Below are 27,044 nucleotides of genomic sequence, written 5' to 3'. Positions count from 1 at the left end.
AATTAATCTCATCATAAAATAGATGTCAAAAGTAAATCAGAGGGATCACTCTCTGAACATTCCACTTTAAGACATCTAAAGTTAGGCAAGATAAATCCCMCTCAGATCCACAGAGTGCAAACCTGACACACTGGCAAAGGAAAATCTTTCAGAGTAATTTAGTTTTTATAGCCTTTCTTGTTTTCCTCTTCTTCCTTCTGTTCCAAAAACAGATGTGACAGAGAGCCTAAGTTTACATTTCTATGAGCCCTATGATATTTTAAAGAAACAATATTTTGGCATAACCTCTAGATAGAAATAAGAAGTGAAACTAAAAATCAGCAGAGTAAATATATTTCAGTTTGCCAAAACTGAAATAGTTTACAGAAAACTCTATAATCTCTTTGTTTCCTTGGTACTGGACGCCAATCTGAGGGAGAATCAACTATAAGCAAGAGTAAATGCCTCTCACAGAGGAAAAATGCTCACATCAACAGCATGTGTATGTCAATAACCATCTTGCAAAGAAAGGAATATAAGGATCTCTAATCGCATCTAATCGTGCTGAGTAACAGTTATTTTTTCCTATCGTGTTTCTAATGTTTCTTTATTCACTTATAACATACGTTATCAAATACCTAATTCTTACTGGCAAATGACATTTTAAAAGAAAAGTATGAGTATTTTAGGAACAGGAGAGCCCTCTCAGTTTCCATAAATTCATACTAGGAATGAACAATTAAGGCAGTTCTAAAAGTATATTCATAGATAATGGTCATAAAGCCTGACTAACTCTAAATCACAGATACTCTACAGGGTGTTATTGGGATAAAGCAAATAGAAAGGTTTGAATAAGAGTTGTATAATTAACTATTTCCATCTTCTAAAGCATTAGCTCCATTTGTCTCTGTAATTTATGGAAACTAGTGTAAAATTATAAACTATATTCCTTTTTAAAACACTGAAAGTATATCACRGAACAACAATGCATTACCAAAATTGAAGTTATACTAAGCACCCATGATTAGAGGCTCATCAGAGCTACATAAAGCATTATCAGATAAAATTTGGGTGCATCCATCTATTGTTATAAGTTAACAGATACATTACTTTAGATAGCAAGAATCATTCATAGCCTGAACTAAAGATGACAAAAGAAAAAAATAGCACCCTCATTTGTCAGGATGCCTAATGAGACAGGAAGTTCTATACAGCAACAGCATTGTAAGGATGAATAAATAGCAATAACGTTGTCTTGTACTGCATGGAAGCTTGCAGATGGTGCATGAATTCATGTCTGTCACGTTTCTGTAATACATTGACTTTTACATATTGCTGCCAGATGGAACACAGTTTCGTATCTTGAATATAAATCTCCTAGAAATACAACTTTCTTCAATGTGTTTCCAGTATTTGAAACAAAAAAAAATTTAGAGGCAGGTTTGGGAGGCTAAAGCAGATTTAAGAAAATCTGATAGAATATAAATTAAATCCTCAAGGGCTTCCTTGTTATAACTCAATTCAAAATATTGGAGTTATTCCATGTGTTCTGTACTTTTTGAGAAACACAGGAAGGATATCAGATAGACCTCTAAAGGAAAAACTGCATGTCATCTACCAAATGCAAAATACGCCCTAAGCAGGTTTGGAAGAGCTTTCAGTTGAACTGACTTGTAGTTTGGCAAAACTTTTGCATAATATTTGTCCTTGCTTCAGTACAAATGATATTTGTCCCACAAGATCAAACCATAAAAGTACAGTGCATGAAGCATAAATGCACTTAACTTTTGCTGAACATCTGTATTTATACCATGGAAGCACCTTGTGGTTCTCCTTGTTTTCAATGATACCTAAACAGACCTAATATCTAAATCAGATCTTATTGTAACAGACTTTATATAAAAGTGCTTTTTTAAACTATCAGTGAACTACAAAATTCCCTTTTACTTTGTAAGTGCTTACCAGCACTTTCTCCTATGGCTTTCTCCTGGCTTTCTCCTATGTCTGGTCYTGGTTCCTAATCCTAGCTGGTATTGCTAAGAAGTGTATATTTCTGCTAGTGATGAAGTGAACTATATGACTGTAGGGGAGAATGTTTTCTCATTCAGTGATTTCTCACAGTCTGATTTGAGGACAAACTTGAGTTGGCTTCTCTCAGGCAGCCTCAAGGATTGTTTATATGCAGATAATTCTGTGTTTGAACCCATTAGGCTTTTATGACAGTTGTAATCAAATATGATTGGGAAACCTTCTGGCTTACTTGGATCCATACTTACATTGTGCTTTGTGAGGTTGGAAATGTTAGTTGCTATTGCTTGTAGCCAGTCAATACAGTCTTCAGCAGAGAGACACTGAATTATTCCACTGCAAACCCCATCCACAGCAATTACTTGGAACGCATTTTGCCTATAGACATGTCATAACAGATCAGGTCAGAAGAAAATTTCATCTGTTCTAACATACCATCTTAACAATATTTGTAGAAAAGCTTTTCTTTCAACTACAATGAAGGTCAGCCACTGAACACTGATAAATTGCTGGTTTTCCTGCTTTATAAATATCTGACATATTAAAACAACCATGCTAAAAGGTCAGCTCAGACTATATTAAGTTTCTATAGATGGTAAAGCTATAAAAAATACCATAGAATAGCTCCATGGCATCTTAACCAATTCTACATGATGTCAAAGCTAAACAAGTGAAATAGCTGATACATACCAAAGAGTTAATACTCAGTTTAATACTATCACTGCAGATCAAAGGGAAGGAAAGTATTCACTGGACACTGTAGGCAACCTTTCATGAAATTCTGTGGAATACACTTTTTCTCAACAACTTTGTTTAATTTTTCTAAGACATTGTTTAAATGCAGTAAGATTACTGTCTGAATACCCCTTTTATTGGCTGCTTTTGGTTATATAATTTTGATTGTAAATGATACTCTTTTAAAATGCTTATGGAAAGGCTGGAGAATTCAAAATTGACCAGATAGCATTCATGATTTTTCACATTGCTTTTATGAATATTGGATCATTAGCAGAATACAATGGAATTGCAAGGGACATCCATCGACAGAAGTAGTGGCCACCCAGGTGTCTCTACCCAGCACCATTCTGGGCACTCACATAATGTTCTGCCTGGCTTACCACAGCTTAATGCCAAGCAATTACAAAACAAGAGAAAGCTTTTAGATGCCAAACCTGTAACAGACCTAATTTCCTCAGTAAATAGCCTTCTTGGCTAACAGCCTTTGGAAGGCTCACAGGTCTCTGGCTTCAGAACCAAAAAAGCTCAATATTAATCCATCTCCCAAAATAACAGATTACTAACCATACAGAGAATACCAAGTTCCACTGCTGGCATTCTGCTACAATCACATCCATTAGCGATCAATTCATAGTTGAAAATTAAGCACACATCATTCAGATTCTTTAAGAATGGCTCATGGAAAATCAATGTTATCTCCAGTGCAAAACTGAGTGTCACTGATGACAGTTTCTGACGTCTCAAGATAGATATCCATTCTGCAAAGTTATCTTTTACCTCTTAAGACTAGATTCAAGTTATATCAAATGCAGAGCTGATATCTATCCTTAGCGTAAAGGTCTCTGCTGCACCTGTGTCAAGTAAAGGCTTTTCCTTGTCAGGAGAAAAAATGAATTACAGCCATGCCTTTGTTTTGAGCGATCCAGACATGAGAGCAAGCTCTGACTGGAGGATAAAGCTTACATATGCTAACATGGATAAGGCTTATATAAACTAACATGATCATGCAGAGACCAGTGGCTTACCTAAATCTATCAGCTAGCTTATCAGTTCAGTTGCCTTTTCACACAGCTAATGATCTTTCTTTAAAGGCCCAAAGGTAGGAAGAGAGAGCTACTACTCAGAAGAGAAAGACTAACTACTCATTTTCACAATGATTCAGATAAAGTTGTTGAAGAAGATTTATTTAAAGCTTCTTCAGGTAATGTAGATAAGAATTTATTTACTGTATCTTTTATACAGCATAACATGATGCTCGGACAAATATGTTGATTACCTCTTTCAAAAAAAAAAAAAAGTAGTATTTTCAGGATTCCCTTTTTGCCTTCTCAGCCTATTGCAAAACACAGYAGGATTCCAAGGAATCTATTAGATGTGTGACATTAAACTGCACAAATGTAGAAAATCCAGGATGTTCCAAATTCCCCGGATTTAATCCTGATGCACAGACTTCCCTTACACTATGAACCCTGTGAATCTGATACATTCAGGGCATATCAAACCTMCTATGTCTACGTATTTGATCTGCGCATACACAAGAAGAACACTTGTCCAGGATGCTCTTGTCCAAGAGTCAAGAAGCCTAGACTAGGAGATGCATGCTATCTCTGAATGTGTCTGAGCAGTAGATGTTTTTAGCCTTAAATTATTGTAGTTATTTTCTAGCATTAGTTTACCAGCCAAACTCCATACCACCACACAAATGTAAAAAAAGAACTATATTAAATACATGTTTTCTTTTAAATTAAAAAAAATACTTGATTAATAAATTCATACTACAGCAAAAATAGTTAAGATTAGATGGTTTCTTATTCAGCTATACATCTCAGGTTCTGTGCCTTCTGCTACTCAAGAGTTATATTTGAAATTAATAAGCTTTCCAAGATTCGCTTGAATACCTTCCAGAATTTTACATGAATACCTTCTGGAATTCATGTATCTCAAGCATTCCATTAAAAAAAAAATAGAGTATGATTATGAGGAATAATAATGCATGTGATAATGATGGTATTTCTATGTCAGTATTTTCAAAGTCCAAAACATAAAAAGTTATTATGTAACATGCTTTCTATACTGAGCACAACCTTGTAAACACAAACTATGGAAAACTTAATGAATTAATTTCACTTTGTATTGTTTTCCTTAATATTATTTTCAATATCCTTTCCTTAATATTGCTCTTTATAGTCTTCATGTTTTCAATTCCTTTTAAAAATTATCTAACTTTCTCTGATAGCAGATTTTGAAAGGGAGTCCTATTCTAAAGTTCTTACACTAATTAAAAACACCCTTATAGTCTGTCTTGCTAGCAACATAAAATGGTGTTTTTATGCTTTTTTAAAGCAAAATACATTATACCCTCACTGTCAAACTGAAGTACTCTTACTCCTTCATGTTACATAGTATAAGAGGATAAAAGGAGAACATTAACATAGTTATTCAAGGCACGGATGTGAATTTGGATACTCTGTGTAGTACAAATACACTGGTAAATTTTTTTTCTGGAAATTTGAATCTCAGGCATATCATCACTGCCTAAAAACAAAATTTCTCTGTAATGTACAAGTTTTATAATGTGCACATGAAGTTTGTGTTTTATTGATACAGAAACTGACTTTCAAAGCCCTGAATCTACGAACAGTTGCATATATCCTAATTTTCCATGTGAGTAGTTCCATTCAATGGTATGTCTTATCTGAAGCATACAGTAGAAAAAATCTCAAATTTGACTATTATCATCCTGGGCCCTTTATGCTTCATATCTTAATTACTTCCCGTTCAGCCACTGCGAAACATTGAGCTGATGATTTTCACAGAGCTTAGTACAATAACTCCTGCATCTGTGCTGTCTATACCCTGCTTCCTTTCAGCACAGTCAGTGAGCCAGTATAGCCTTTCACTCACACCTTGACTCCCTGGGCTAGACATTGTTTGTGAATAGATCAAGGATTATGTAGCCAAGCAAATATGATTTTGCTACTACTCCTCAAAAGCTGCAGGCATTTTATTGATGCTGTAGTGCAGGGTCTCAGCACTTCTCTGGGACTGCCTTGACCTGGGCTGGTTATAGCTTAACAATCATCTATCTAATGGTGAAGCAATGTTGCCTAACCTGTTTTGATTTAAGCTCTGTGAATACGTTAGGGAAAAGCCTGGCAAACCTAGGTGGTGAATTTGTAACAAGCAATAGCCCTGAGTGTCAACTGAGGCTGGGGAGGCTTTTGGGCAAGTTGTAAACTTTAGCTGAGAACCAATAAGAAGGAAGCAGGTTGTGATAAAATAACCTCACGCCAGCCCAAAATTGAGGTTGAAGAACATGCCCACATCCTTCCATCTTTAGGAAATATCACACTCCTTGTGGGAAAGATCTCAAGACACTGGTGAGTCATCGTAAACCTACCTCTTGAGGAAGATGGTGACAGGTTACTGCAGGACTTACAGCAACAAAGGAAGGGTGAGGATAATACCAAAGAAAAGATACTAGGAAGGCTTTTTTGCCTAATCTTGGCATAAATATAAATAAGGCTTTTCTGTATTAATTAGATAACTTGGACTATTAGACTGTTAAAACATTATTCTTGTATATACTTAGCTCCATATACATAGCATGTTCCCTTTTGCTGATAATGAGATTTTGATAGTAACACTTATACTACTGGCTATTTTAGTAGCAGTATTACAAGACAAAGTGGATAAATACAGGCCTGCTTGTGGGGAAACTTGCAGGAAAAAACTTGGTGTTTATCAGTGAATACATGTGACTCAGTGCTCTGTAGCTGGTATGTGTGTTTGCATGGAGTAACAGGAAATTTTAAACCATCAGTGCCTGATGAGAAGTCAGGATGTAACATAATCCACCATTCTTCCCAGATTCAAACATCAGAGTAAAAAAGAGAATGGCTGGAAGACATGATGGCTATATAACAAAGTCAGCATTTATTACAATCAGCCTCACAATTAATAAGTCCTATGTGCTTAATTTAAGAGTAAACTTTTCTAATAGGTAAAGATAGAAATAATGGATTAACACACTCTGTAGCTATACACAGCTGTCCTTTAGCTAATGACCTACAAGCTGGAACTCACAGAGGTTGTTACTGTAAAATATGCATATATGTGCATATATATATGCATATATATGGTGAAATTAATGAATGCAATACTTAGGTATTTAAATCTCTTAACACTTATGTTATATACCTTGCCTTGTCAGATTTTGTAGCTACTTTCATTCATTTTAAATGCATAATACCTGAAAAACAGTAATAATTCCAGAATATTCTTGTCTTCTGTTCTGATTTCTATTAAGATTATTTTGATAACAATGGATTTACTAGTCAAATATTAAGTTAAACAATGACAAATTGCAGGACTATATGATGCAATAAATCTAAAGCAGACTATGAGCTGCAGACAACTTTCACAGTGATTGGTAGATAAAATGGCAATGAAATTCAATGTTAATAAATGCAAAGTAATACATATGGGAAAAAATAACCTTAGCTATATATCAGCAATGAAGAGCTCTACTATAGCTATTAWCATTCAAGAAAGAGATGCAAGAGTTACTACAAACAGTTCTCTGAAAACCATCAGCTCAGTGCTCMGTGTCAGTCAGAAGGCAGCAGGTTATTAGTAAGTATTGGAAAAAGAACAGAACAAAATGGAAAATGTTATTATGCCTTTATATAAACCAGGAGGGATCCTGCTTATAGTTCCAGTCACCTTATCTAATAGAGGATATATTAGAATTAGGAAAGAAACAAAGAAGGTAACAAGGATAATCAGATCTACAGAACGGTTTCCCTAAAAGGAGATAACAACAAGGATCCTTCAGGTAGGAAAACACAAGACAGAGATCTAGAATTGCAAAAAGGTCAATCAAGAATGCTTATTTAGTATCTCTCATGAAACAAGGGTCTGGGCACTGGGTCCACCCTCCTCTCCCTCCTCAGGGCCCGGCCACCAGTGGTTGAAGTCAGTTCAGCTGCGGCATGGCCACGGGACCTGGGCTTGGGTCACTGTGAAAGAGCTGTGGGCACCACCACTCATGAGCTCAGGCTGTCGCCAAGTTCCTCGYCCGGTTTTCACTGCAGACCTGCTTGTGCCTACCCAGGTAACCCTCTGATTTGGGCCCCCACCTGCAGACCGCTCTCCCAGCTCGACCTCAGACTTGCTTCATAACTTGCATGATGCCCGAGGCTGCCCCCAGCCTGCCCTGCTCCCTTGTGGGGCGGTGGGGYGGACCCCTGTCCACGAGGACATTGCCTCAGCCGGCCTTGCTGGCACGCTCTGCACCCGGCTGTCCTTCAGCTGGTCTTGCTGCTCCCTAACAGCAAGGTTATTTCCCCCAGTGAAAATATCAGGAGAGGGATTTAACACAAACAAAAGGAAGAGCTTTTTAAAAACTTGACATAACTACATGGTAGAGCTCAATGCCACAGAACGTTGCTAAGGCTAAAAAAAGAAGCTTTTGAGGACAGAACCATCAGTAGTTATTAAATATGATGACCTAAGCGCAAATGCAGACTGAGAAAGTTGCTGACCACTAGGTGCAAATAGGAAGATCATACATCTTCCCCRCGTATCCAGTCCTGGCTGACATCAGAGCAGAATACAGGGCTAGGTGGAGCTACGGAACCATTAAGACATTTCTTATGTTCTGAGTCTCCAACAGCTATGGAGGAGCTAATAATGCCATTCCTCTAAAAAGACAGATTCCTAAGAATTGTTACTTGCACCAAGAAGTCAAAAACTGTTTCAACTTTCTGAACTTCTTTACCTGCACAAATCTGATCCTGGGAGGTACTGGGAAAAACGTGAATGAAGAAGTGGAATTAATCGGAGATCACACCACCTTTTTTCCCATCTAAGTCCTGGGGATGCTGGCCATGAGGAACATGATAATGTATCCTGAAAAAAAATTAAAAGGTCCTTCTCAGTTTTGGGGCTTCATTATAAGTCCTCAGCAGATTTCAAGAGAGAGAGAGAGATTTCAAAGACTTCATGTTTCATTTAGCATAGTCTTCACTTTCCCAAAATCCTTTTGTATCAGCTTTAGCTAGCACTGGCATTTTTCACAAAAAAACAAACCTATATTAACCTAAATATCAATATGCTTAGAGGAAGCATGAGGAACAGTATCCTAAAAACCTGGGGAAAATAAATTGTATTGTTTTATTGAGATGACTAGTCAGGAGTAAAAATTAATATTTATTACAGATCACATTATCAGATATTATTTTTTCAGCTTTATTCAGTATACAGGTTTTCTCTAAATTATTCACTATACAATCCCAAATCATTTGCTTCCTGTGGCCCCATACATATTTACATACACTTGTCTATACTAAATTCATATCAAAGCCTGGTACCTGTGAATGAGATTTATCCCATGTACTGAAAATTGTTTATGCAAACCTACATGCTTATGAATCAATATTTGAATTTGACCTATTTACACAAGGCATTATTCATAATAAAATTCAACTTAATCATGCCTTCATCACATCTATGAAGAATGAGTATTTAAATATCCACAGCCTAATTCCACCACTGTTTTTTAATAAATGTAGTCACTGGATTTAAGTGAGAAATGCTTTCAGAGAGTAAAATGGTCAAATTCATTTTAAAAAAAAGAACAACAAAAAACAACACCTTGTCCCTTTTCCACAAAGTGGTATATGAAACAGTGCTGGTCCAGATGTTATTTCTTGAAGAAGTATGCATCTCGCATGGAATATCTGGAATGTATGTAGTACTTTTACCGTATCAGTAAAATTGTAGCTGCTGATTCTACATTACTTGGACAATTTTTTTTATTTTTATTTTTGCCTCAGGCTTCATCTTTTTTCTTACCTGTATCTTCTATAAAATATATGTTTAAAAAAAAAAAAGTACACCTTGTGATGTGATTTTCTACGAAGATCTGTGAAGTTCTATGATCTATGGACTGCTGAGATCTGTGGAGTCCAAGCCGGACTTTATTTTTACATATATGTTCATATATCTTTTATATATATAAAATAAAATAAAAAAGACGCACAATTTTTGTAGAGACAAGATCATTACAAACAATAATTTAGCTGAACAGCAGGGCTTTCATAAGCAGATTCACATATTTGAAACACTGAATCTCTAGTGAAAAGTTGCATAGTTTCAGTCCAAATAAATAAATGATTGGATAGAAAGACTAAGCTAGGACATTTTTCTGAATAATGTCTTGAATTTTAAGTCTTCTGTCTGCTTCCAGGAACCATTTTTCAACTGTGATTAAACTTAGGGAAAATGTTGAAATGCAGCAAAAGGTTTAGATGTAAACTGTAGGCCTAGATCCAGCTGCAACACAAATCTTAACCTCACCTTTAGCTTTCAATACCCTATGAGTTGTTGAAAAAAGACCCCCAAAATTCTCATCTACTCCAAGTTTTTCTGAGTTAGAAGTCTCCCCCATGTGAATCATCAAGGCTGTAAGTTAAGACACAGACTATGACCATGAACCATAATGTATTCTACAGAATCTCCTGGAAGAAAGGAAAGACCATGATGTCAGAGTTGAACATAATTTAGGAATTATGGTTTATGTTTAGGAACATAGGTCTCATTCRGTTTTATGAAGCATCCATTCTCCATTACAAGGTCATATCTGAGGTAGGACCCACACTCTGGTCTTCTCTAGAAGAATTTAATTTAGGAATTGTGTGAATTATAGACTCATGATACCTGATTATATTATTTTAACTGAAAGAAAAAGACTTATGTTTCAGTAAATTATTATCAGTTCAAATAGAAACTGTAGCTAATTTAGATCAGTTTTGACACTTGCAAAAATAGGATTCACAAATGTAAGCATGATTTTTATCCTAAATGCAAAACTAGAACTGAGATGGCTAGCAGGATAAGCTTCAACAGCCTTTTTACATACATACATTGACTGTTGAGATAAGTCATTACTTTTGATGTTGTTGCATTTTTAATATTTTTATTAATATTATTTGACCCTGATCCTACTGTTTTTATCCCATTTTTATGAATTCCAGCTCATATAAACATGTATAAATCCTAAAGATTTCAGATTATAATCAGGCTTAAAATCTTTGCTATTGACTTTTGAGTCTCAAGTTTTCTGTTTAAAAAGTTATCTTGTTAAACAGAATATTAAGATAAGCCAGAACTTAGAAATGGTTAGGTCAGTTGAACAGTTCTAACATTTCTGCCTTTTATATGTATCTGTAATAATTATGGTGTTTACTGGTTTATTTATTTAGTGCTTTTTATTTTATGCAAGTGTTTTCATCCATCACACAGTCAAATACACACCAAAAGCCCCTTTAGAGCTATATAAAATAATAGAAAATTTGTATTTCCTGAGTAAGAAAATTATTAATAGGCCTTTGTTGCACTACAAAGGCAACAAAGGCATCTGTTACTAAAAATCTGAATATAGATCTGTATGTAGAATTTCATCCTAAAGGGACTTTCCTCCATAATGTTATCATTCTTTAATAGCATTTGTAATACTAGCTACTAAAAGTAAAATGCACAAGCCTTAAAAATAGGCACAAACATACACCTCAGTAATCTGAGTAACCTTTCCAGAAAATGAAAAGCATATTTTTTTTTATTAGAAGTTGAATAAMACTGTACCAAAAATTCTAAATAGTAAATTAAATAAACATCTTGGAAAAAATGTTTTGAAAAAGTTTTTTGCCATTTTTAAATATATCTAATTTAAATTGCCATGCTGTCCAAATAGAGCTAGGAGAACAAACTTTTGTAAAATCCCTATTGCTCAGATAAAAATGGTAATCACATCTATCAGGGCATAAGCTCAGCTGGTCTGATTTGCCATAGTTTAATTCCTAGCCGCAGCGTCTGGCAAGTCTTTTTGCCCCCTATGGAACTGTCTATCTATCTCCAACGTTAATCAGAGCTCCTTCTAYGTTTCTGTCTTTTATTAGTTATTTCCATCTCACTATTATGATGCTATTTTTCTATGTAATCTCATCAAGGAAATGTAAGCTCTTACCGTATTGTTGGGATGGTAGTTGAGATGCAAACCACTGTCACACAGGGGGGAAGATGTGCCGCTGCTTTGGTCACTGGGGGCACCTAATACAARTATGAATACACAGAAAATTTGTCATTCATCTATAATATTATAGTTCAAATTTGTGCATGTATATGTATGTATCTCTCCCCGCCTCTTTTAGTTTTGTCTGACATTAATATATTTTCTCCATTCAACCCCATATCATAAGTCAGCGTCCTAACCTCAAACCTCTGAAGTGGCCAATATCTATCTTGTGGTTTGAGTGGAGCTTGCTGTGGATCAAGAAACTTTCCTGTGGTGCTTTGCTAAACATATGTTAATACTCTGCTTGGTATGGAAAACAAAACAAAAGGTTTTGCAAATTTGATAACAGGAGGAAAGTGTGCACTTTCTCACTTGTTCTTCACTGGAAGGAACTAGTCAAACAATTCTTTTGTTATATGCTAAGAAGTTTACAGTTCCAGCTGTTGCAACAGTTCAGGAAGTTGCAGTGCTACAGTCGATACATAATATATGATAGGCTCTATTCAAATGCATGCTTGTGTCCATTACTCTGTATTCTATATACGATACCACACCTTTCATAAAAGGGGCAAGGAGTTATTGGGATACATTTTTATTCAAGAGTATGAAAATACTTCTGGTGTTCTAAATTTTCTCTAGTYTTACTCATTAAAATATGATACGTGGGCAAAAGGTAGAGGCGCAACTTCAACAAATGACTGTATAAAAAGATAATTTTATAAGTAAGTTTGTTTGAGTCCTACTAACTTAAAATTGAAAGCTAAATAGTATTCAAATAAAATACTTATTGTTTCGTTACTTAAAAATTAAGCAATTAATTTTACCCTTTTGGGAGATGGAAGCAGAAAGAAAAGAGGCAGGACTAAAGCCAGAGGCCCGCACATACATAGATGTTTAGGTATGTTGTAACTGTCTATAATTATGCACCCACATTTATAATTTAATATAATTAAGGCAAGGCAGCTGTCTCCATATGTTTCTCATGGGGGTACTTGACTAAAACTCTGTTGGACTTAAACAAAATACTAATCAGCTAGATTAATTTATTTTTAGGTACAGAGACACCACCAAAGCCTCTGATTGAATTTTAAATTGAGAAGTTAAGCCTTCCACATACAAAATCTCATTTTCCTGTTTAGAAAACAAAACTCTTTCAGACTGAAATGTTCTCTGATGATGCCTGAAAAATGCCTTTTAAATACACTGCATCTGAATGTAAGCTACTGTAAATTAATAGAACTGCATCAAGCCAAGTGCCTGGTGGTTGGTCTGTCAAGCAAAGATAATAAATAATCTTTTGCTTGAGGTGAATGTTAGTACAGGACCTGGCGAGATTTGCAGCTCATATTCAGGCCAACACTGGCTGAAAAAGCTGCCGTCGATCACTCTCAATGCACAGTAGGTTCAGAAGCTGTAAGCATTCACATGTGCATTGAACAGAGTTTTTTTTCTGGCCAAGTAATAAAGGCTTACATGCACAATCTTCATTCAGCGGCAGTTTGAGAAAAGCAGGTGCTCTTTTCAGGAAGGATACAGTTAGGGTCACTTCTTCCCCTGCGTTGCGAAGGACCTGAACCTGGAGGGGGAATACAAACAGGATGCCTTGGAATAAATGTGCAACTGAAATACAGCAGCAAATGTAAGTAAGGGCACACAGCTTTCACATACCAGACCATCACTGTTTTGCAACTCATTGCAATAACATGTTTTTACAGGAGAATGTAAGAAGAAAAGCTTGTTATGTGCTTGTCTGTTGTGTGCCTAGCCACGCAGGTTGGTGACAGGGGAGGGGAACTGGCCTCCTAATTACCACTGGCTGGTGCTACGACTGCTCCCTGACACTGTTGAGCTGCACGCTTCCCTCTTTCTGTATATCCTAACATCATCCAAACCAGCCTGTATGTTAAAAAAAAAAAAAAAAAAGTGTTTTTTTTTTTTCTTGGCCAAGCTTATATCATAAATCTCCTACCAAAACAATAGCAGTATTTTCCACAGCTGTGTTATAATCCTATGGATATGTCTTTCCAATAGCTGAATAGTTAAATCTAGCCAAAGCTCTGCAGCAAGGGTTGTAAACCTAACCTTCCTGACAGTCACAGAGGAAAAGTACCTGTTGTGAGTCTTAAGACTTGGATAAGCATGAGCTTGGATTTTACCACAGGGCAGCTTGCATTTCTGACGTAGGAACACAAGCAAATCACCTATTTCCCTATAAATGCTCTTAGACCTCCTGCAGTCTCCCACAATTGCACCTGCTGTTCTTGTTCCCGTCTTTAGTTTTCTATGGTGTGTCTGAGGAACACTGCAAACCACGCAGTGCTGAAGGGGAACTCCAGGCACTTCCCCAGAGRGGAATAGCGCAGGCACAAGAGCACCTCAGCAAAATGCTGTACTTTGAAGCAGAGACATAACATTGCAATCCCTTTATAATAAGAGAGGGAAGATGTATCAGGTCACATAAATCGTGGGTTTCAGAGAACAAACATCCTCTATCCTTCTGGCTTTATTACCTAGAAACTCTTTAAGGGTTGATTTTACTTGGTCTTACAAAGACTGAAGATTGCACCATGCTGCTTCTCTAGTGACTGCACTTCTTGTGTGAAGAGGAGGAATGTTTGGATGGCTATGACAGAGTGACATACTAGGCAAATGTCTTGAACCAGCRTACATTTGTCCCATTTCTGCTGTGTTTTCATGGTATTTGAATAACATACAAGTAACCTTTCTCTCATGCTGGTGCTTGTGAGAAAGCCTAGTAAATTAATTTATGGAGGATTTCTATCATCTAATTTATACATAAGAATCAGCATGTTGATAACCTATCCTACACATTTAGTTACATGCAGTTACTGGGATGCTTTCAAGTGGAGTCACTCCACTATATTAAGCTAACAAAGTAATTCTTCAAGAAAAATGTAAACTTAGATTTATACACAACACTCCCCATTCCACACTGGTTGCTTTGGAGTAGTAACAACCTGATGACAGCATATTTGATTCAGTATCTGAAATCCATCATGAATTTTTAGGTTCTTTATTGTTTCTTTAAGATAGCACAGTGGTTGTCAAACCATACTTTGCAACGTAGTGTGTATATTTATATGAATGTGTGAATAAACAAACATACACACACACACACCAGAGCAAATAATTCATCTCTTTAAATTGCCTCCCAAACCTTTAACTGTAACATATGCCTCTTTAAAGATCCTTTCCCACTTCTGAAATGTTTTATATCATAGAACTGGTAAGTAGTACTTGTTTCACAGAAAGGAGATGACTTGTAGCCCATGCAGTAAYAGTTTAGAGCAAGACTCTGAAGTCTTGAATTCCATCACAGAAACCACACTGTATCCTTAGCCTTCATAAGAGATTCATCCTTCTCCTCTCTTATGTAGTGCTCACACTGTTCAGAATAGTCATAGCCAAAGCAGAAACTTACTGGCATGTATTCTGTGTTGAAATGATAGACGTTAATGTGATGGACAAAGTATAGAAAAAATACAGCTACCCTCCACCTTGTTAAATATGTTTTTTTAGTCAGGAACAAGGGAGAAGGGGAAAGTTGCAGCATTAGTAATTCCTATTTATAGAATCACCTTTTAAGATATGTAAAAATAAGTGGATAACATTTGTGAAAGAAGTTGAGTCAGTAAACTCTGCCCCTGAATCTTTCTTCTTCCAAGATTTAAATAAGCCATGAGTCTACATGATTTCATTTGATAATATATTGTTCTATTAAGGCTAGAAGTTGCCATAAGTAGTCTACTGTGACCTTTTTCTCTAAACTCTCTCTCTCTCTCTCTCTCTAAACCTCTTTATCTCATAGGAGAAAGAATTTAAGCTGGTTCCCAATTGAGTTGAATTCAGTCACACTTATTTCGCTAAAGCATATTTTGGAGTATATAAAGTGTATAATCCAAAAACTGACTGGATTTTTATCTGCAGAATGATGAGATATAAAAGATATAAAAAGAAAAAAAAAACTAGTTAATGATTATGACAAAGAGGACACATGAGCCCCCAGTCCCAGTTCATTTACTTTCTAGTCGTTATCAAAATCATTCTAGGAAATAAGCCTAGTACAAGAAAATGAGATTTTTAATTAATTAATTAATTAATCTTCTCAAGCTATCTGTTGAAAAGTTTATTTTTATTCTACATTAAAAAAATGAATTACTGACCTGTTTTCAGTCAAGTGTGACTTACAGGATTTGTTTACCTTGTGTCCCCATTCTAGGTTCCTTCTTAGATTTCATGTACCATTTCATACTGTCTCCTTTCCATGCAGAAAAAGAATGAGGTATAATGGGAAATCTACTCTTACCAAGGAATGTTTTTATGGTATACCAGGGAAGCTCACACTCATGAATGGGAAATTAACTGGTATTCGCTATAAAAAAAGATAACATAACAGTCAAAAGTAATTTGACTTGTTGTTATGGACAGTTTTGTCTCCACATTATGGAAAAAGTTGATGTTGAAAAGAGGGAGTCAAGTAGTTTGTCTGAAAGATAAAATCCAAGTATGAATTTCTAGAGATTTACAAGTATGAATGGAATTCTCCCAGCAGTCTGAGTGACTGCTATATTAATTCTTTCTTCTGTCTCTCTCATTGCTTCCCATTAATTTAGGCGAAAACTTTATAATGCTATGGTAAAATGAGGACTGTATGAATGCAAATGTAGTGCTTGTTCAGACTTGGAAAATGCGTGTTGATGAAAAATGATTATATTTGTTCAAGAATATCCATGTTTATCTGAAGAATTGATACCATATTCCATGAACAATGCAGTACTGAGAGTTTACCACTAAAACTTCAAGGACAGACTGAAGAAACCAATTGTCAATGATAACATAATTTTTAGATAAATAAATAGAGAGATATCTGCTCAGCCATCCTGCTTTCTTAATGAAGGAAAAAAAAACACAAAACGAAACCCAAACTCTCACATTTATTCTGCGTACATTGTCAGTCAGACACTATCACTGACAATGTATGTGTTGGTTATTTGTTGCAGTCATAATTCAAGAAATATTTCAAGTTTACTTTCAAACATAAGGGGGAAGCAGACTGTCAAAATCCTTTATACATCCTTTATAGAGTTACAGCATATTCTCTGATTTATACAGGAACTTAAAGCTAGGTTGATCGGAGTAACTAACTCTTCCGATTTTTACCAGTGCCCATCACATACCATATGCAGCATAAAAATGACTAAAGACTAAAAAGCTAAGGATTATTTTCTACATCCTGCAAAATAAAATAAAATAAAATAAAATAAAATAAAATAAAATAAAATAAAATAAAGTTATATTAAGAAATTGCAGTCACTGAGAAAACTTTCAGGATTTTTCTGATTTTGCAATGTCTACTTGCATATTTTGATATAACTATGTTAAATTCCTGATATTTTAGTCTACAAGTTTGAAAAAGGTATTTTGCTCTGCTCCCATTCCAGGATAGGGGTTATTTTAAATTGGAAAAATAGAGAACTGTGGAGATCTTTCACTGCAGAAGGCTGAACAGTGGCATTAAAGTGGTACCACATTTTGTCAGAAAATTAAAAAAAAGAAAAAATCCACACCAATTTTTTATTCTATGGAACTGTCCGTACCTTCAAAAATAATTTTTACTAGAGACAGTGCTTACAATTGCTGACTGCTCACTGATTTCCAGTACCAGTCACTTCCTTTTGTCAAATAAAGATTGTAACAGAAAATATTTTTTTCTTCTTTAATTATGCAGGTGAATGAGACTAAGTTGTAATGTTAATTCAAATCYACTAAAAAAACAGCTCAGTCCACTGGATAAGGCACATTATGAGGTTTTCAGGCACAGTCACAGGTCTACCCAGCACAAGATACGTCATTTGACTATTCAGCTTCTAGCCATTAATTTGTTGAGTGTAATGTGCAGTGTCTAGTGAAGACATTTTAACAGAGAGAAGCTGTGACACTGAAAAGCTCTAACATCTCCTCATTAACATCATTACAATAACCATTCCTAGCCTCCTTATCAAATACATATTACTGTCCTACCTTAGTTCTATAGACCTACTAGGTCCACTAATTAATAATGCTCTATACAAGCCTTTTAAAGTGTAGGACTTAGACTGCAATTCTCAAAGCCTGATTAAGAGGCTGACTGAATTTAAAGTAAGTTTTTATCCCCTCGCCCTTTGTACCAGTAGTTCATTGATCCCATTTCTAGCAAAAATGCTCCAACATTGGGTAGAACACATTAGAGGAACTAGCACTTTGTATGTCTCATTAAATCTAGCTATTTACTTGATGAATTCAATAAGTCCATGATGAATTGCTTTCTTTTAAAATAAAAAGTGGCTATTTTAGGAAACAGCACTCCTATAATAATTGCACAGTCAAATTTCCAAAGACAATATGAGCCACAAACAGCAATCACTATCAGTCTTGGKACAAAATCAGAGCCTCATCCCCATTGTTTATAAAAAGCTTTTCAATATTAGTGAACTATAGCTGTACGAGTATGTGATTTCCAGTTCACTGCTGCTAAAAGAAAACCAAAGGCATGAAAAAGGTGTTCTGATTTTCTTCTTTCCAAATTTGTATCAAATCAAAATATTTGAAATGTTTTCTCTGGTATTTGAAAAGAAGTAATTTGATCCAACTTCTAAAAATTGAAAAAGAAAACATTTCTGAAAGGAAAAGTAATTCTGAATAAATATGGACATTATTTTGAAAATTTTAAAACAAAAATACAGCAGCTTCTAACTTAGGATTTTCTTTCATCATATGTGTACAGTTGGGTGAAGCTGAGATAAATTCATAGGGTTAAATCCATGGAATCTCTTCCTGACAGAAATTTCCACTGGAAGATATAACTCAGGAGCAGACCTAGCATTCCTAAGGCCTAACAAGACCACATTCTGCCAAGAAGCTATGGAAATGCTCCTTTTGGAAGAGGCCTGTATCTCTATGCATTTGACCTGAAAATGCATGACCGGACACCATTAAACAGATTTTCTTCTTCTCTAGATCACTCAAAGGTAATATCATGTTTTATTTCTAGGGGCTGTACTGAATATTTGAAATGCAATTTTTTTTCAATAAAGCCGTTTTGGGTGTATTAACTCAYCTGACTATGCCAGGTTTTCACTTTAATAGTTAATAACGAATAGTAGTAATATTTAAAGTGTCAATACAGATATTGTATGAATTAAATAAATAAAAGCAATTTAGTATTGCTATTACTATTGCTGTTACTACTGGATTTTTTTTTTTTTTATTTCCTCTACTGTGCAATACTGCCCCTAAATTCCTGCTACTGCTTTAGATATTATATGATTTTTGTTGTTGTTTYCATGTAGAGTTATTTGATGTGAAAAGAACTATACAAACAGAACCATTAAATACTATCAACAAACTTTTTCAAACAAAGCATAAACTTACTGCTATTGGGATTAGGAATTAATTTACTTCCAGTGCAAAGTACATTAGAGAAGGTGGGCATCTTCATGACTGAGGTGAGACAAGCAAAAATAATAGTTGTCTTCCATGAAACAGTAGCTGTGATAAATATTAGAATTAGAAGGACAAGTGTTTCTGAAGCAACAGTGTCTATATTTGCATTAAATTAATTGTAATGACTGCAAAGGGTCAGTTTGAAGAGGTGAATTTTGTGATGGTGTGTAATACTACCAAATAAAATTGCTTTATAATAAGAACAATACTGATCTGATTTTTCAGTAATGCCCATAATGATATTACCCTCTAATTTTATAAAAACATTTAAAGTCCTAGTTCAAGAAAACATCTGCATATATGCTGAAGCCTCTCTCAAAATATTCAGGAAAGCACTGAAGCATGACATTCCTCTGACTTCAATAAGTATTCTTTCCTGAATAAGCCATAAACCTACTCTTAAATTGCAAGTAGAATTTACCCAACAAAGAAGTGGTAAAGACTAAAACAGAAGACTTGTATATTGCCCAAGATCTGCAGGCCTCCTGAACTGAAGCAAATTCTGCTCCTTAGTGCACTTTAAAGCAAAATCCATTTCTCTAATGAATACCTTGAATTATAAACATCTGAAGATACCTTCCTAGCCATTGTGCAGAGTTACACAATATATTTTGTCTCACTGACTTTGTAAGTAGATAACACAATACGCATTGTGGTACACTGTCATAAAGGCCCAAAGCTAGAAAGCTCGATGCAAATACAAAAGTGCCTTGAAATATGTTTACTCGAAAAAAATCAACTGTTTTGTTTAGTAAGGAGTCAGGTATTTAAACAATATAGAAGATTCCCATTACAAACACATCACAGTATGAGAAGTTTTAAATTCCTGTGATCTAATATTTATCACAATATTTGCCAACAATAGAGGTTAATCAACAAATATAATAGTTAAAACCTTCACAGCTTTTCCTCCTTTTCAGAAAATTTCTCCTATTGACATACACAGCAAACTAAAACACCRTTTTATGATAGCAGTTCTAACTCAGCCAGCACGGCTGAAAATGTACTTTGATTTTAACATAGGTGTAGTTTTTAACTTTTTGCTGTCTGGTTCCAGAACCTCTATTAAATACTTCAAACCAAACTAAGTTGTACACTAAAACCGGGAGCTTCCTTGAACACAGCAAGAGGAAATGCAGGGCAGAATGGTGCGTGAGACAAGGCTGCAGGAAGACACGCTCTGCTATTCAGAACTATGCGCTCTACTGCACATAGCTTCCTACAGGCAGTCTTTTAAAGGATGGCAGGAGGCTAAAGTCACATCAGTAGGAACTGAATCAAGGTAGCACTTAGTGAATCTTCCAGTTACTAAGACACTATATAAAGGATCATTTCAGAACAATATACACAAAGATTCAGGACTTGATGCCTTTTGACAAGTCCCATCAGAATGACCATTTAGAAACAGGATTATCCCTGATTCCAAGTGACAGCATTCATTCGAGCTAGATAATCAGGTGTTCTCTCAGATGCACAACATCATACAGCTCTGATTACAGTTGTCTTCTGGCTTCTGTCATTGATCTTTGCCCTACCTGTTTTCACAGTCTCATGGACTTTAGAGCATAGAGAACATGCAACCTCAAGAGTTGTATATAAAACTTTAGTAGAAAACTAAGTGATCTGCATTTTGAAATAAAGATGTAATCAACTTTCAAACCTACATGCAAAGCAGGTCATTTGCATTAGCTGACACTAAGAGACATCTACACAATTTGTTCATACGAAATGACTAAAATAATGAGATGTAAGTAACATGTATAAGTGTAATGAGCATGCAGGAGAAAGTGAATAATTTCAGAAGTAATTTATTGAAAATATAATTAATTCACATACACACAACCCCCCCAAACCTTCCATCAGGCAACAGAGGACCAAATATAGGCCACATTGACACAGACTCTTGTAATTTCTTACCCAGTGCAATTCCAAGGGAAAAAGAAAAATAAATATTGTCACTTCAGTGATATATTTACAATCAAGTTTTTGAAAGAAAAATCTGTTTTTAAACTCGCAAGTCAAAAACCTGTGAAATAGACTATTTACTAAGATGTCTAAAAGATCCAGCATCAGTTTTTTAAGTCTTTAAACATTATTATGCTCCTCAATCATCATTAAAATGTTTAGAAATCTTTCAGTCAGAATAGCAATAGACTGCAATTACAGTTTAGTTGCATGTTCATCCTTTCAAAATTCACCAAAAAATTGGTCTGTTCACCAAAACAGACACCCAGTGCAAGTAGCATACAGATATTCTCAACAATTTAAAAAGAAGATGAAAAGCAGATAATACTTCGACTGTTAAGATGCATTTAAAGTCATTAGCATGCAGCAATTCTTAAAGTTCATTCTTCGGAAGGAACTTCTTCCCCCAAAAGAGTTTCAGTGAACAGTACGCATCTTCATTCTTTTAGAAAGTGTTCAAATTAGATTTAACACAACTGGGACATAGCCCTAAGTATGATAGTTCAATTCAAACATTGAAGGTCCTTGTTACCTTAAACTATTTAGAAGTCCAACATAAGCTAAAAATGTTTTTGCAAAGCTGCTTGCTAAAGTTTTGTTCTCTGCCTTCTACTAGAAAATGCAGATACTCACTACTTCAAATCATATTCAAATGCCTTTATGTCTGTTAAAACATTCAGTTCTCCAAAGCTGAAAAAAGACTGAAAGGGATTCTGGCAGAAAACAGGAACCTTGATTCAGGAGTCTGGGCCAGAGATGGGGAAGGCAAGTTGGCAACAAATATTCCAGCAAAGAGAAGTCTGAAAGCAGCTGCTTCAGCAAGAGAACATTGCCCCCACAGCATTTGGCTGCTTAGTATGACACCCCAAGCACATGAAGTGCTTGCAAACACTGTATCTTTATTCAGAAAGTGTTAAACATTGCACAACAGTTTCCAGAACAGCTAAAATTGCACCAGATTCATACAAGACCCAAGGATGATGCCTCTGTCCACAGTTCAAGTGGAACACTTCAGTGCAAGTGAAGTTGGGAAGAACTTTCAAAATTAATATAGGAATGTATCAGTAAAAGATAACAATGAAAACACCCGAGGGAAAAAAAATCTATAAAGTAAAAGCCTGGAAAAATGCTCTGGCAGCATTCTCCTATTCTTCTTTCATTAATCGTAGCATTATTAATAAACGTCATCCAGAAAATACATTGCTATAAGCAGACAAAGTGCTTAATTTGCATTCTTAGGTCTTGTACTCTAATTTTCTGTTTTATTAAAGACTGCATTAACTGCTCATCATAGTTCACAGTATAACAAATCATTAGAAGGCCATTAGTTCAAAGCAAAAGCTATGTAAAGCAAGGAATTAGAACTTCACTTGTTAAAACTGGTCTATGAAAACTGAGAACTCCACGCCCTTAACAGTTCCTTATCCAAATATTTCATATGATATTCTGAAAAACAAGAAATATAAATCCCTTAGATTCCAACTCTACTACCAGGTTGTGCACCATAGTGCCAAAAATTGGGCTTTACTAAAAAAGTGGGCAGGAAAGAAGCTCCTACTGTACATTTGATTGCTTTCAGTGATCTACCAGCATTTTTTCAGCCTCATCCCAGCTGAGCTTCAGGCTAAAGCAAAAGTCTCTTTCAAACAATGGGCTTGAGGAATGTTTCCCAACCTGTATTCCATGGACTATTATTGGTCTTGGACTGTGGTCCATGAAAAAACAAATACACACAGATACATTCATTAGCCATTCAGTTTTACATTGAGTTTCATTCCAACATGAAATTGAGGGAGAAACTAAATACAGCATTTTGGTTTATAAAAAGATAATGCACAGTGCAAAGAACAGCATTTTGACTGCTGTCAAATTGGTACTTTGTTACATATTACATTCTAATGTACACTGAATTATGTAATGTATATTGGAATGTGCATAGTATGAATAAAATTGTATTTTAATGTTCTGATAAAAGGAAAAGCATTGAACGAACTGAAATTTGACTTGTTTCATTTACAGACCTTATTTCAGTCTTSAAACAATCTGCAGGTATTTGTGACAAGAAAATACCTAGGAAAACAAAAAAACATCCCCAAAGAACCAGAAGTATATGCCAGAGTTGAATCAGAGAAGTGCCTCTCTTTATTTTTGCATTTCCTACTCCCTGTATGGCTCTACTTCTTTAGGATTACTCTTCTGAATCTGTGCAGTCATATAGTTTTAAGAACTCCTCTGCTTTAAATTCTCATAGCTATTCCACTTTTAAAATGTTATTATATATTCAACTCCTGAGCCCCTACTATCTTTCCCTGCTAATTCATAAATAGACATTTTTGTAATTATATATTTAATGAGTTCCAAAACAACGGGCTAAAAGAATCAAGCAAATCCCTTAATAATACTTAAAATGTTAGGAATAGCATAGAATGGTTCCTAGCATCGTTAAAACAAAATAGCATTTTTTGAAWAATTTAAGATATGAAATCAGAAACTTGAATTCTTATGGACAATAAGAAGCTTTACTATAGCTTTCCAGTCATAAATTACAACTGCATGGGACTGATACAATCACCACCACGTATTTAGCTAGACTACTCAATCCCCCCATCTGTCAAATATTTTAAATCAGTAAGCCAAATTTTTGTTGCAACTAGTTGTATTAATATGCATATTGCATCTTCTACTGGTATTATATGCTTTCATAACAATAATATATATTTATGTGGACCTCTCATTTATAGGATCGCTCTGAAATTTACATATGAACCAGATTTTGTTTGGGATCAGTTCCATTGACATTATCCAAATTAAATATTGATCAAAGCTACTTTGGATGTAATGTGTGATGCTCTTGATAAAAACAACAACAAAACAAAACTCCTACTGAAATGGAAGAACAATTTACACCAGTGTTATTACAACATCTACAGATTTCTACACAGCATTCAGGAAAAACATAACAAGATGAAGTGGACAGAATCCAGTTAACAGCAGTCCAGCCAAGGCACCTAAATATTGCCATAGGCATTTCAGTAGAGAAAAGTATTATGCAAGCATATATACAACAAGAAGTAGCAGAACTGTTGATCATAGTTACAGAAACTGTCATGGGCCTCAAGGCAACCAAAGACTGGAGACAGATATAGCAAAGGTCAATTTAATGACTGCCCACTTTTCCTTGAAGTGGGGATTTCAAAACAAACTTATTAAAAAGAAAATAGGATGCCAGGACAAAAATATTGTAAATGGGTAAAAATCAGAACTACTGAGTGAAAAAAATTAGATAAGCATACCCCCATGCTCATTATGTCTTTTCAGAATTAGGACATTTTCCTGAATCTTACCTTTAGAAATTCTGCAACTTTTGATGGCTCTCAGGGTTGAGCTCTCACATTCTCTGGTGAGTTGCTACAGGAGCCTCTTTTCTGTCACCTCTGGAGATTGTCTGGGGTCAGCTTCCCTATAAGGACGCCTATTGCTCTACTACAGAGGTTTTCCAACCTGCAATCAGGCTGTAAGCTTCCTACTGACTCTCTTTCTCTCCCTGAAAGCTCCTGTATACCAAAAAGTTATCCAAAGTAAATATTTTCAGCAACTTCAAGAAAAAAAAAGAAGCTACCAAGTCAAAGTAAAATCCTCAGTTTTTCTTATGTGCACCCAGCTGTGCTTTTAAGGGAATACTCAATCTATAGCAAGCAGGAAACAAACTATTATTATTTCTATTATTATTTCTATTATTCATCATAGAATTACTCACCAAAAGCTAGAATTAGAATAGAAAATAACACTTTTCTTTTGTTTTTAAGTGTGCTTACAGTTAGATGAACAATAGGTTATCCCCCACCAGCCTATAGAGAACTTCTTACGTTAGGCACAAGGTATATTGGACTTTATAATAATCAGAAGACAACCACAGCAGCAGGCTGAGATTGTTTTTTTCTTTTCCTCTCAACTACACATTATGGAGAATATTCAGAAAAACCTGTCAGCACCTGAAGAACATTTAAGTAACTTCCAATGGCTTTGCATATAGCTTCTTCATAACAAATAATAATTACTTTTTACCTTCAAGGATCCAATTTTACATCCAAGAATGTAAAAATTAAAAACTGTTTTTAAACAAAATCTAGACCATATTTTAATGCACAGATCATATGTGGAAATTCCTCCTACTCATCATATCTGCATAACATCCTTGTGAAATCTATCTTTATTACTCAGGCAAATAGTATAATTTTAGTAGTTTTTAGTCCAATATAATATAAAAAGGTAAGAATAAGCCAAAACCATAACTTAATAATTCTCTGTAGCAACAATTTCTTGCTATTGTGATTCTCTAACAAGACTTTCAGATAGTGAAAGACAGATAAGACAAGAACGTGTATGAAAGCATTTAGGTCTAGTCAGAGAAATTTGGGAGACAATCTCTTGAACTCAAAAAATTAAGCCTATTTAGGGTATAACATATTATCATATATACCATACTAAATATTCCATCATAGATTTCCATGATCATCATTAAGCAAGTTTTTGACTATGATGCAGTAATCTGCAGAAAGACAAAGTATACTGGAATACCACTTCCTGATACTAARAGCTGGCACAAAAACACTGAATATAGGCCAGAGCTTCATTCATGAAATTATTGACAAACTAAATGGGAAAACCAACACAACCAGTAATAATACCAACACTTTTATACAGAACATTAAGATTTTGCTTGTGGTCTGAAGGTATTATGGCATACAGCCCATGAGAAAGGATTCACAAGTCTAGAAAAAATTAYGTATAGTGTATTAGCTACTTTAATCAAAACTCCAACACATTTACACAGAAAGTCATAAGGTGAACTGAAGAAAATGTTGTGTATGCCTTCCCAAAAGCAACAGCAATATTTCAGCACTTATATTCAGATTTAGTCACTCAAGAGCCTCCATACCCTATACAATGTCTCATAAAATATTCAGAATAAAGAAAAAGACTGAAAACATTATTAATGTTACATTAAGAAAACTGGTTTGCATCAGCTATATTCTAACTAATTCACAGAATAAACTAATTTGTACCATATATATCTGCATGATTCCCAGACCTTCTAGCTAACACTGAAATAAACATGACTATGAATACTTTTATGAAGAGAACTGTATTTTTCCCAAGCTAGAAGAAGTTATGCTGAAAGCAAAAGATTTAGAATGAAGGTTTGCTTTTTCAACAAAAAGATATTTTTCTTAAGTAAGGTTGAAAGTGGAAAAGTTCTTCTAATTAGGTATAAGAGAAACGGGACACTAACTTGGAATTAAGGTCTCCAAATTTTTCAGGTAATGTTTGCTCCTCAGTAGGAGGAAATAATTCTAATGAAATTCTCTATTTTAAGGCATTTGGAATTCTTTCTTTTCACAGTTAGATCACATGGCACTTTTTATATTTTTTCATTATAGCAATGAAGTTAAAAGAGTCTGAGGTTTCTAGCTSTGATTAAAAAAACACTGAAGCAACTTGCTTGTCTACTAAACATATGAGAATCCCCCACTCGTTCAGTCAAACTATTCACACACTTCAAATTTATTCAAAAAAGTGCATTCACAACTGAGTTCTATTTGAAATTTTTAACACATTTACTAAACAAATAAGTTTTGTTCTGTATGCTGTTTGTGAAGAGATCATTAGTAATATTCAAAACGCATGCATATTAGTAAACTACATAAAATGTCTGGTATTTTTCTCCTCCTAAAGCTTCAAGATGGAAAGTTAC

The 27,044-nt window shown here is 35.0% G+C and overlaps 1 protein-coding gene across 1 annotated transcript in view; it reads right to left on the bottom strand.

The window, feature by feature from the left end:
• Window positions 1-2,255: 2,255 nt before the first annotated feature.
• Window positions 2,256-27,044, bottom strand: part of SNTG1 (syntrophin gamma 1) — a gene marked incomplete at its 3' end in the record, with an annotated part of 66,831 nt that continues 42,042 nt past the window's right edge. The window contains exons 7-10 of the mRNA XM_026083537.1: window positions 13,295-13,397; window positions 11,774-11,856; window positions 8,528-8,658; window positions 2,256-2,385 (exon numbers count right to left, since the gene is read on the bottom strand). Of these exons, the coding sequence (XP_025939322.1) occupies window positions 2,256-2,385; window positions 8,528-8,658; window positions 11,774-11,856; window positions 13,295-13,397 (447 nt within the window). The remainder of the gene's footprint in view (window positions 2,386-8,527; window positions 8,659-11,773; window positions 11,857-13,294; window positions 13,398-27,044) is intronic.

The sequence above is a fragment of the Apteryx rowi genome, unplaced genomic scaffold (assembly GCF_003343035.1).
Source record: "Apteryx rowi isolate R43461 unplaced genomic scaffold, aptRow1 scaffold_607, whole genome shotgun sequence".
NCBI classification, from domain to species: Eukaryota; Metazoa; Chordata; class Aves; order Apterygiformes; family Apterygidae; genus Apteryx; species Apteryx rowi.
Note: the sequence above shows the minus strand (reverse complement) of the source record. Positions and strands in the feature narration are given on the sequence as shown.